The sequence below is a fragment of the Sminthopsis crassicaudata genome, chromosome 6, assembly GCF_048593235.1.
Source record: "Sminthopsis crassicaudata isolate SCR6 chromosome 6, ASM4859323v1, whole genome shotgun sequence".
NCBI lineage: Eukaryota > Metazoa > Chordata > Mammalia > Dasyuromorphia > Dasyuridae > Sminthopsis > Sminthopsis crassicaudata.
In genome coordinates, this window is record NC_133622.1 from 152,753,517 (window position 1) to 152,766,369 (window position 12,853).

General features: G+C 32.7%; 1 protein-coding gene across 6 annotated transcripts in view; it reads left to right on the forward strand.

The window, feature by feature from the left end:
- The window catches only part of KLHL8 (kelch like family member 8), a 52,766-nt gene that overhangs the window by 19,679 nt on the left and 20,234 nt on the right, over positions 1–12,853 (forward strand). For all 6 annotated transcript variants that reach the window (XM_074275470.1, XM_074275473.1, XM_074275467.1 and 3 more), the window contains exons 2-6: positions 1,627–1,983; positions 4,789–5,337; positions 7,897–8,083; positions 8,645–8,788; positions 9,845–9,956. In XM_074275470.1, coding sequence (XP_074131571.1) covers positions 1,759–1,983; positions 4,789–5,337; positions 7,897–8,083; positions 8,645–8,788; positions 9,845–9,956 — 1,217 coding nt within the window. In that variant the 5' untranslated portion in view covers positions 1,627–1,758. The remainder of the gene's footprint in view (positions 1–1,626; positions 1,984–4,788; positions 5,338–7,896; positions 8,084–8,644; positions 8,789–9,844; positions 9,957–12,853) is intronic.

Below are 12,853 nucleotides of genomic sequence, written 5' to 3' on the forward strand. Positions count from 1 at the left end.
TTTTTTTTTTAATTTTAAATTTATTTTTTCACATTACCATTTTTTAATTATTAATTTTTATAATTATAACTTTTTTTGACAGTACATATGCATAGGTAATTTTTTTTTTTTTTTACAACATTATCCCTTGTACTCCTTTCTGTTCTGAATTTTTCCCCTCCTTCCCTCCACCCCCTCCCCTACATGGCAGGCATTCCCATACATATGAAATATCTTACAATATATATGTGCAGAACTGAATTTTGTTGTTGTTGTTGTTGCAAAGGAAGAATTGTATTCGGAAGGTAAAAATAATCTGGGAAGAAAAACAAAACAACAAAAAAGAAATGCTCACAGTTTACACTCATTTCCCAGTGTTCCTTTTCTGGGTGTAGCTGATTCTGTCCATCATTGATCAATTGGAATTGGATTAGCTCTTCTCTATGTTGAAGATATCCACTTCCATCAGAATACATCCTCATACAGTATCATTGTTGAAGTGTATAATGATCCCCTAGTTCTGCTTGTTTCACTCAGCATCAGTTGATGTAAGTCTCTCCAGGCCTCTCTGTATTCCTCCTGTTGGTCATTTCTTACAGAACAATAATATTCCATAACATTCATATACCATAATTTACCCAACCATTCTCCAGTTGATGGACATCCATTCATTTTTCAGTTTCTAACCACTACAAAAAGGGCTGCCACAAACATTTTGGCACATATAGGTCCCTTTTTCTTCTTTAGAATTTCCTTGGGGAAGTAGATTCATTTGTAATCAAAAAATATTTAACAAAACTTACAAAGGTATTTTGTTTTAAAATGAAGTCACTAAGCAGCTCACAAAGAATCCTAGTGTAAGTAACCACTGATATAAATATTATAAACTCTCAAAAATAGATAAAAACTGGAACATCTATAGGTGTCTAACCCATGCTTGAATAAAAATGTATATGTATCTAGTATTGCCTGAAGTTATATTATAACACCCTTTTTAAGTAGTCCCTTTTTTTGTAATTGAAAGGACATATTTTTACTTACAAGCTTAAACCCAACTGTGCAACTTCCACCCATTATTGATTCTGTCTTCTGGGGGCATCTAGGTGGCGCAGAGGATAGAGCACCAGCCTTGAATTCAGGAGGACCCGAGTTCAAATGTGGTCTCAAACACTTAACACTTCCTCGCTGTGTGACCCTGGACAAGTCACTTAACCCCAGCCTGGGGGGGGAGGGGAATTCTGTCTTCTGGGACCAAAGTAGTATTCTACTTCTATATGATATTAACTGTTTAGAGGCAATGTTATTTAATTTTTTAATGATTTTAATAATTTAAAATATTCTGTATGCTATGAAGAATATTTAATTTTGAACTAAATTTAATGAAAGGTTTTTTTTTTTTTAACTGAGGGGACAATCACTAACTAGAATAAATGTAAAATCTTAGCTTTTATCAACAATTTATTGTGCTTCAAGATAATTTGACAAATTTCGGTGAGAATTCATTAATGTAAATTTGAAATTGTTACCTGGTTCTTGAGAAAATTTTGTTAGCTTTGATTTTGATGGTGGAGGGTATTGTTACTAGAGATCTAGAGAATAAGCAAAATATAATACTGATGACTTTTTTCTCCCTTTATCTACTAACAGGAAAATGACAGGTTGAACTGAACATGAAAAGTATATGAAGATTAATAGATTATATTTCTAATCTCTTCCCTCCACCCCAAAATTTTTTAAATCAATGGGAATTCTGTGAAGGAACCAGCATTGAAAAAAGGAATGATGTCAATGGCTTCAGAATCTTTGTGCCCAGAATCAGCTAAGACTCAGTTGATAAAGGGAAAAAAACAGCAGCAGCATCACCAACAAGAGAACAGGTCCTCAAATAGAGATGGTGATGGAGAAGAATCTTATACATTTGAAGCCAATGAAGCTTGGAAAGATTTTCATGGTTCACTCCTACGATTTTATGAAGATGGTGAACTTTGTGATGTGACACTGAAGGTAGTATTACATATTTTCTTCCCATCTGTTATTTTGTGTTATGTGACTATCTTAAGGATTTTGTTACCTATAGTACTCTTATGCCTCATCTTGGTGTGGAGATAAGACTCTAGGTTCATGAATATCATGCCAACATAGTAAGAATTCTGGTAGGATTGAGGCAGTGATTCTCCCATCTTTTTTTTTTTTTTTTTTTTTTTTTTTTTTGTTCAGAGAAAGAGTATTCTTTTCCATGAGAAACTGGAACACAACTGTTTAAACTGATGTCAAAGAAGGGTTTCTGGGCTTCATCTATATGAAGTAACTTGGGATTTTTATTTCTAGCTTTTAAAAATTCTCTTTTGAGCTCTTCCAGGAATTGTTTTGGGCCTGACACCAAATTACTTTTTCTTTGAGGCTTTGGATGTAGCAGGTTTGACTTTTCTGAGTATGTTTTTCTCTTCCCTGTCAACCATAGTAACTTTCTATGGTCAGGTTCTTTTTTGTTATTTGCTTATTTTTCCTGCCTGTTTTTTGACTTTTAACTTTAGAGTTGGCCTCTGCTCCTGGAGTGGACAAGGCACTGTCCCAAGCTTCAGACTTTTTGTGCAACTATTTTCAGAGCTAGTTTTGGGAGTCCACACATTTTTAGTTCTTCCAAGGTGGTATGATTTAAGGAGATATGTGGTCACTGCTCTTCTAGTCAGTGCTTTGATATATGAGCAACTACAAGCACTCTTCCCCCTGGAACTGTGACCGGGATTCCTGTTTCCCTTTTGACTGCAAGTCTTGCTAGTACTCCTCCTGGTCTTGGGATTGTGACCCAAAATTGTCCCCCGGATCTGGGTATGGGCAATGCAACTAGAGTCCTCCACCAATGCCAGTTAGGGGACTTCTCTCCGACCCTCTTACTATCCATGGACTGAGAGCTCTAGAAGCTGCTGCTGATTGAATCCCCCCCAAGGCCTGCTGCTAGTTATCCAAGGGTAGTTTGTGTTGGGCTGTACCCCATTCTCATTCCACTCCAGTGTGATAGATCTTTCTTTACTGACCTTTTAGGTTATCTTGGGTTAGAATTTTATTTCAGCCCATCCTTTTGTGAGTTCTGCTGCTCCAGAATTCCTTTTGAAAGGTTATTTTAAAGTTGTTTGGAGGGGAATTTGAGAAAGCTCAGGCAAATCGGCCATCTTGGCTCTGATCTTTAAATTTATTTTAACCAAGAAATTTAAATATGTGGAGGAATGGAGATTATCATAAACCACATGAAGAGCTCTTATTCTCAATGATTTGTACAGCTAGAGTTAGGAGTTAGCAGAAGTAAAACAATGTGTCTATTAACTCTAGAATCTTGTTATGCAATAGTGCTGCTAAATCATATAATTCCATGTTCGTGTAATATCTAATTTAACAATACTGACATAAAAACTAAATCTTTTTAGTTGTATATACAAGTAATCTAAAAAGTGATTCTTGAGATATTTAAGATTTCTGAAAGAAATTTTTAAACAATGCACTTAGCATTCATCTCTGGGGGCTTAAGTCAATTTGTAACTGATAAACTTTCTTGGTCTGGTTCCCAATCTATATTTTATTGGATTGTTTGCCCTGCGTTTTATATTTTTCTAAAATATTTTTTCTTTGAAGTTCAGATATGAAGGACATTTTGTAGTTCTAGCTTATATTGAAATAGACTTCCCCTGCCCCTCCTTCTTTTCCAAGAAAAATTACAATGGTTTCTAATGTCTTAGTAATTCACTTTACAGCAATTCATTATTAGTGGATTAAGATTTATGTTAATCTCTTTAGGCAACTGTCCTATATGGATCTTAGTTTTGTTTTTATCTAGACCTATGATTTCATTGTTGTTATTTATGTTGGTTAATCTTTTTAGGCAACTGTCTTACATTGGTTTTAGTTTTGTTTTTGTCTAGACCTATGATTTCATTGTTGAATCAACTTTCAGAAAATTCCAAGGTTAGAGATTGGTACTTCATCAGTCATTTATGAAAGCTTATTTGCCTGAAGCCCCAGGAAGTGAAGGGATTTGTTTTTGGTCACTTAGCTAGATTTGTGAGAGCATGATTTAGCTTCAAAGGGCAGGCCTTTTCCCACCATACCATACTGTTATTGGTTAATCCTTTAGAATAAGTATCCAGAAGTATCATTCCACATGAAAAAGAAAAATAATTTAACATTTTAAAATTTACATTAATTGTATTCTTATTTCCATTCTTTATCTTTCCCCTTCCAAAAAAAAAAATACAACTGCTTATAGGAAGCTTAGTTTGGAAGGAGGAAAATAGAAGAGTCAATTCAGAGATTGGTCAAATGGCCTAAGTTAGAAGTTTTTCTTTTCATGAAAATTTTGAAATAATAAGTTGACACTCTCCACCTGCTCCACTTAATAAACCATTTCAGTTTGAAGGATGAGTTTCATTTTTAAGTGCTAAGCAAATGTGAATTTCCTTATAAATTTTAAAATAATAACTTTAAGACCTATATAATAACTTATTTCACTTGCAAAGTTGACTTGTAGAAATTTATACTAAAAATGAATTTAAATAATGATTTAAAAGTCCTCATTTCTGATCAGCTATCTACTAAGTTAAAAAATCAACTGGCTGAACTGGAGGGGGAAAAATTTGTCTATTTGGCTTAGTTCTAAAATAAGGGACTTACTTTACTCTTTAAATTTATTCTTAATTTACTCTTTAAAAATAAACTACCAAAAATTAAGCATTTGCCTCAATTATAAGCTCTTTAAAAATTTACTTTTTAAACTCAGTTATGAGCTATAATATTTGACAATTTCCTTTTTTCCAACAGGTTGGCTCAAAATTAATCTCCTGCCACAAACTGGTACTAGCTTGTGTTATTCCTTACTTCAGAGCCATGTTTCTTTCTGAAATGGCTGAAGCTAAGCAGACACTCATTGAGATCAGGGATTTTGATGGTGATGCAATAGAAGACTTGGTGAAGTTTGTCTATTCTTCCCGGCTCACTTTGACAGTTGACAATGTCCAGCCTCTCTTATATGCAGCCTGTATTCTACAAGTAGAGCTTGTGGCTAGAGCTTGTTGTGAATACATGAAATTACATTTTCATCCTTCTAATTGCTTGGCGGTTCGAGCTTTTGCAGAGAGTCACAACCGCATTGACTTAATGGACATGGCAGACCGATATGCTTGTGAACATTTTGCCGAAGTGGTAGAATGTGAAGACTTTGTGAGTGTCTCACCTCAACATCTCCATAAGCTTTTGTCCTCCAGTGATCTAAACATTGAGAATGAAAAACAGGTCTATTGTGCAGCCATCAAGTGGCTTCTTGCAAATCCTCAGCATCATGCGATGTGGTTGGATGAAATACTTGCTCAGGTAGGATAAAATGGAGATATTATATTGAAGGAAAGCAGGAATATTGTTAAAGTATAGCTTTCTTCTGCTGAGGATAAAATGTGAGAGGAAATATAATAGTCACTGATAAAGTATAATGCCTGAAAAGGCTTTGATTGGCAATATTTAGTGTGTTATTAAGTGTACTAATGATACAAGACATTTGATCTTTGTGCTTGTTATCTGTGGCTGCTACTAAGTAATCTTATCCTGGGACTAGAAATCTTATTCACTAATTTTTAAAAATCTAAGTGTTAGAAATGGCTTTTCTTTATCCTTTAATTAAAAAAAAAAAAAACCTGTTGATTTTAATTAAAACCTATACTTCTAGAAAATTGAATCCATACAAAATGAAGTTAGAAGAATTATGACATCAAAAACATTTACAATAAAAAACACAATTTTTGATTAAATACCATAATTAGAACATAAATGTCTAAATTTTTATGAGTTGTTTTGCTCAAAAAAAAAAAAAAAATATATATATATGGTTGGTCCTAGTAACTACAGAAATACTACTTTAAAGACTACATTTACTTATCACCCCTAAGCATTCAGGGTTTTGCTTAGTAAAAGTATTTTGCTATCATACTGATGATAACTGTTTTCTAGGCTACCACTTTTCAAATAAAAGATTATATTTTTCAAAAAGTTATTAAATGCCAGTAGAATGTAGTCTTTATGAACTTCTGAAAGATGGGTGCCCTTAACTTTAGTTTGTACACGGGCAGAATCTTTGGAAAAACCTTTCTGTTTATTTTTTTTAATTGTGAATGAATTTTAAAATATAGAAAGATTCAGTAATATGCATACAAATAAAGCCTGTTCTATGAAGTGGTTGTTTTAGGGGGGAATGTATATACTTAAATTCATACTGCTCAGAACATTTCTTATTCTTATTTTGAAATTCTCATCTCTGTCAGTGGACAACCCACATAAAGAAAAGTTGGTCTCTTTATGGTCACAGTATAACCATAGTGTTAGCTGGTTCAGTCTTCTGTTTTATTATATTTAAGACCTGAATTTAATTTGGCTTCAAATACTTAGTAGTTATGTGATCTTGGGCAAATCACTTAAGCTCTGTTTGCCCCAATTTCCCTAACTGAAAAATAATAGCACCTACCTCCCAGAATTATTTTTAAATAAGATAGTTGTAATGTGCTTAGAACAATGTAGTATGGCATGTAGTAGTTATTATATAAATACATCCTCTCTCAAATCCCCTTTTACTCATCACGTAGTTTTTGCTTTTTCTAAAAATCAATTCTATTTTCAAAAAAACAAAGATTTTCTTCTATAGCTAATAATATTTAAAAGTATGTGCTAAAGTTAAGCCATATTGGAAAAACATTCCACAAGTGCTTTGAGCAAATGGTAGGGAAAAGCATATAGCATCTTTGAAGGAAAATATTCTTTTGTAAAATTTCTGCTTTCTTGATTTGAAAACTAGTTTCACTATTCCATAGTCACATTTAATAACAATCATTCAATATCTAATTAATATGAAGTAGCCAAGGACCAAAAGAATTAGCATTTGGGTAGGATCAGTAGAAATTTTGTGCAAAAAAGAGTTGAGAGATACAAATAGAGAAGTGAGATTATCCCAACCTAAGAGGAATTTGAATTCTACTTAGTTTTTACCTAAATTAAAAAACCCATAAAACATAAAGTATAGTAATTTATCAGATTTTTATTTTTGAGGTAGACTTTGGATCCTGACAGTATCACTCAACCCACTTGTTTAGAATGATACCACTTATCCCCCGTGACCCTGTTCATACACTACTGCATGTCAGTAGTTTTCCCTTATTTCTGTGTATCTCTCCCAAGGGGAAAAAATCACTGTCCTGTCCAGTTTTACAGTACTTTTAAAAAATCACTTACATTTTTCTACTTTATGTACATAATTTATTTCTCTTCCTTCCATCCCCCCAACTAGTGAACTCCTCTAGGGTAGAGAGTGAGTCTTAATTATCTTTGAATATTATCTTTTGGCTCCTAACTATGAAGGTTTTGCTAAGTTAAGATAAATTTGCAGAAGTGAAGGATTAAAGGCAAGATTAGACTTTTCATCTAACAAGTTTAAATTCAGTTTTTAAGAAGGGATATAAACTTCCTGTCAGACAACTTGACCCAAGAATACCTAGTCTTACACATAAAACATAAGGAATTCAACTTTAATCAACCACAAATGGAAAAGCATTTATCTATAGCTTACATTGTACTAATTACTTGGACTTATAGATAGAAAAGCATTCATATTGTTACTGAATTAGACAATACCTAAATATCAGAATGATAGCAAATGAAAAGGCTAGGCAATATTAGATTGTGGCAGGAAAAGTAGTAGAGTACAAGTAAGGAATGAAGGATCTCAGGGAGTAATGGTTGGATAGATGGTTCCTTGCCAAGAAAATCTAGGATCAGAGTGGAGTTGTGCTATGGTAGAATTGAGTTTTCAGCATTGCCGAATATATATCCAATTAGTATTTAACATCAGCGTGACAACTTAATACCTACAACTGTTCACAATTCCATCAGGTTCGACTACCATTGTTGCCCGTTGATTTTCTTATGGGTGTTGTGGCAAAAGAAGAAATTGTCAAGCAAAATCTAAAATGTAGGGATTTACTCGATGAAGCAAGAAATTACCACCTTCACTTGAGCAGCAGGGCAGTGCCTGACTTTGAATACTCCATTCGAACTACTCCAAGGAAGCAGACTGCTGGTAATTGAAATTCCCTTTTCATCAACAAATGCTGATGGAAGGGTGGAAGGGCTATGATTGCCATTGATGTACTTTGGGACTAGAAATGTTAAACTTTTTGTAAAATGATTTAGAACAAATTTTCCTAATCTGGGCATCACTAAATATGTCTAAATATTCCTATAAATATGCACCGTCTCATCCTATACTAGTAATATTGGTAAAGGTATATAAAATCTGTAGTCTTCACTATAAAAATCTATCAGTCCACCTGATGCATTATTTTTCAAAATCTTTTCCATTTTGGAATTATTAGGATAAGAACTGTCAATGACTTCCAAAAAGTTCATAGGATCACTTTTGCCAAGTAGTATAGGAAATTTTTTTTTTAAGTAAAGGTACTTTTAAATAACAGTTATCTAATGAGGTGATCCAAATAATTAAAAATAATGGCTTCTCTCTGAGGAAATTACATTTTAAAAAAATTTTCTGAAAACTTGAATTTCTTTCATAGGTACTTTTTTTTTTTTTTTTAACCCTGATTTGGCAATTCTAAGATTAAACTGGTATCTCCTCTTTCAGGTGTCCTGTTCTGTGTAGGTGGTCGAGGTGGATCAGGTGACCCATTTCGAAGCATTGAATGCTATTCAATAAACAAAAATAGTTGGTTCTTTGGACCAGAAATGAACAGTCGAAGGCGTCATGTGGGAGTAATATCTGTGGGAGGTTGGTAACTCTGCTTAAACCAAGTTTTTCCATTATTATATCCCACCTTAAAATATTTAATCCACAAATCCTGTTAACTTATAAAAATTATTGCTGCATACATTTCCATGTATGTACATTTTTATATATACATATATATATAAGTATGCCTATATATATACATATATATGTGTATGTGTGTAGAATTACTAGGTATTTTTCAATCAATAGTCAAAATTTCTGATAACTTCAATGTGAAAAGCCATTGTGTTTTGAGCTAATAACTACTCTGTGTATGTTTAGTCAAGTTTGTTATTAATAGATCCATAGTATAAAGAGGTGTTTTAGATTGAAAATAAGACTAGTTCTTAAGTTAAACATTTTTTAAAAATTCTTTTTCAATTTATAGGTGCTTAGAAAAACATTAAATAAAAACACACAATAGATTTGAGCAAAAAAATTATTTTCTATGCTCTTAAAGATAAGTGTTTTCCCCCCTACTTGCTAAAATTTAATTCTCTTTGAAATTGCCTACATTTCTTCAATATTATAATACCTCAAGGAGAAAAATACAAGCATTTTTTGATATTTTTGTGGAAATCAGCACAATCTAGTCATTTCAGTTAATTAAAATTTTTGAGCACCCAATGAGTGCCACACACTGTGCTGAGTGTTGGGGATGCAAAGAAAGGCAAAAAATAGTTGCTGTTCTCACATCTAATGGGGGAGACAAGCAAACATATACATACAGACAAGCTATATACAGGATAAATTAGTGATATCAGAAGGAAGGTACTAAAATTAAAGAAAACTGGAAAGGTTTCTTACAGAAGATGGGATTTTATCTGAAAATCAGGAAAGCCAGAAGGGAAATTGCCAGGTGAAGAAGAGTGTAAATGCTCTAAGTTTTAATATAATAACATATACATTAGCATTTAATCATTTAACTAACATCACTAATAAAATTAAACTAATAGGTTAAAAATAATTATACCACTAATTCCAATTCTTTGTGTAATTTTGGGGAGTTAAGATTATAACAAATGCTTTTACTTAAAGTTATTTTTATTTTAATAGGCAAAGTTTATGCAGTCGGTGGACATGATGGAAATGAACATTTAGGCAGCATGGAAGTGTTTGATCCTCTCACTAATAAGTGGATGATGAAAGCATCAATGAACACAAAGAGGTCAGCCCATGCAATTTTTTTTTTTTTTTTTTTAGTCTGTGAGAGAGATAAAAACTAGTATTTTTAAATGATAGCATTATAGTTACTTCTTCATGTTATTTGAAAAGAAAAATTTAAATGTCTTTTATCCCTTTCTATTTTCAAGAAATATACAAGACCCTATTAGATATATTCTGACAACATTTATTAAACACTTGTGATAATGCACTGCTTTTGTTGGAAGGCAAACCAAAAGAAAATAAAGCCATTGTTCCTATGCTTTATATAAACCAAAGTGGTATTTGGTTATATCTTCTTAGCTCTTCTTAAGAAGCAGAAATGAAAAGAAATTCCAGATTTCCATAGTAATTACTTCTCTTCTTTTTAAAATAAAATTCTTATAATTAATTTCATGATAGGTATGTATATATATATATATATCTTCCTCCCCTGTTTCCTGTTTCCATCTTCTTTATTATGAAACTTCAGTATCTCAACTATTAAAGGTGTTTTGATGAATTCATGGAAAGATGTTTATTTTATTTTTTTATTTAGAATTTTTTCCCCCACATTATATATGCATGAGTAATTTTTTTTTATAATATTATCCCTTATATTCATTTTTCCAAATTATCCTCCACTCCCTCCCCCCAATGACAGGCAATCCCATACATTTTACATGTGTTACAATATAACCTAGATACAATATATGTGTGTAAATACCATTTTCTTGTTGCACATTAAGTGTTAGATTCTGAAGGTATAAGTAACCTGGGTAGATAGACAGTAGTGCTAACAATTTACATTCACTTCCCAGTGTTCCTTCTCTGGGTCTAGTTGTTTCTGTCCATCATTGATCAACTGGAAGTGAGTTGGATCTTCTTTATGTTGAAGATATCCACTTCCATCAGAATACATCTTCACTGGAAGATGAATGGATGTCCATCAATTGGAGAATGGTTGGGTAAATTATGGTATATGAATGTTATGGAATATTATTGTTCTGTAAGAAATGACTAGCAGGAGGAATACAAAGAGGCTTGGAGAGACTTATATCAACTGATGCTAAGTGAAACGAGCAGAACCAGAAGATCATTATACACTTCAACAATGATACTGTATGAGGATGTATTCTGATGGAAGTGGATATCTTCAACATAGAGAAGAGCTAATCCAATTCCAATTGATCAATGATGGACAGAATCAGCTACATCCAGAAAAGGAACACTGGGAAATGAGTGTAAACTGTTATTTTTACCTTCTGAATCCAATTCTTCCTGTGCAACAAGAAATTCGGTTCTACACACATATATTGTATCTAGAATATATTGTAATATATTTAACATGTATAAGACTGCCTGCCATCTGGGGGAGGGGGTTGGAGGAGGAAGGGAAAAAATCTGAACAGAAGTAAGTGCAAGGGATAATGTTGTAAAAAAAATTACGCATGCATATGACTGTCAAAAAAGAAGTTCTAATTATAAAATAAAATTAAAAAAAAAAAAGAATACATCTTCATACAGCATTGAAGTGTACAGTTCTATTCATTTCACTCAGCATCAGTTGATTTAAGTCTCTCTAAGCCTCTCTGTATTCCTCCTGCTGGTCATTTCTTACAGAGCAATAATATTCCATAACCTTCATATACCACAATTTACCCAACCATTCTCCAATTGATGGACGTCCATTCATCTTCCAGTTTCTAGCTACAACAAAAAGAGCTGCCACAAACATTTTGGCACATACAGGTCCCTTTCCGCTCCTCAGTATTTCTTTGGGATCTAAGCCCAATAACAGCAATACTGGATCAAAGGGTATGCACAGTTTGATAACTTTTTGGGCATAGTTCCAAATTGCTCTCCAGAATGGCTGGATTCTTATGGAAAGATGTTTAAATCAAAAAGCAGTGTTTTGGAAAAAGTCTTATCTAGAGAGACATGCGTTTAGATCATTAATATTAATTGGGTGTATATTTATAATTACATATATATGTATATATGTATATATATATATATATATATATATATATATATATATATATATATATATATATATATATATATATATATATATATACATATATATATATATATATAATTATCATTAGGTAAGTAGAGTGATATCCAGTATCAGTTTCTATGCTAACACTTTATCATTTATTATTCTCATACTAATACTTTATTGTTACCGCTTTTCTTTCTTATTTTGAGATATTTCTCAAATCTCCCCTCCTAACAATATTTGTTTAAAAATAACTATACAACCAGCAGAATGTTTTTCTTACGTTCTGTTTACCTGCTTTGCCAATGTACAAAGAAACTGACAGGGCAAGCAGCATTTAAATAAATAGCCAACTGCTTTTACATAGTAGATGCTTAATAAATGCCCGTTGATTGATTGCCAGTAATTTTTCTGGGTAGGAATGTGAGGTAACCATTCTTTCTTTCTGTCCCCTAGCTTTCTTTCATTACTTTCATTCTTTTATCCCTTTCTCTCTTATCTCCCCTTAAACTGGAAGTCTTTGATCCTTCTCTCTCTCTCTCTCTCTCTCTCTCTCTCTCTTCCTCTCTCCCTCCCCCATCCTCTCTCTCATCTCAATATTCTTTCATTTACTTATTCCCTTCCGTTTCATTGCTATATATTGCCACTCTCAATCAGTCACCTCTTCTTACTGATATTGTTTCCTGACTAGTCTGTCTCTTTCTAATCCATCCTCCATATGACTATCTGAATAATCTTCCTAATTTCTAGTCTAATCACATAATTTACAGTTAAAATTTTTCACTGCTTCTCCATTATCTACTATGTAAATTCTAGAATCAGAAGTTTTTATATAGTGGGACCTTCCACAATCTAACTCTATCCATATCTATTTTAATACATTTTAAATTAAACTATCTCTCTTTCTCATCTTAACC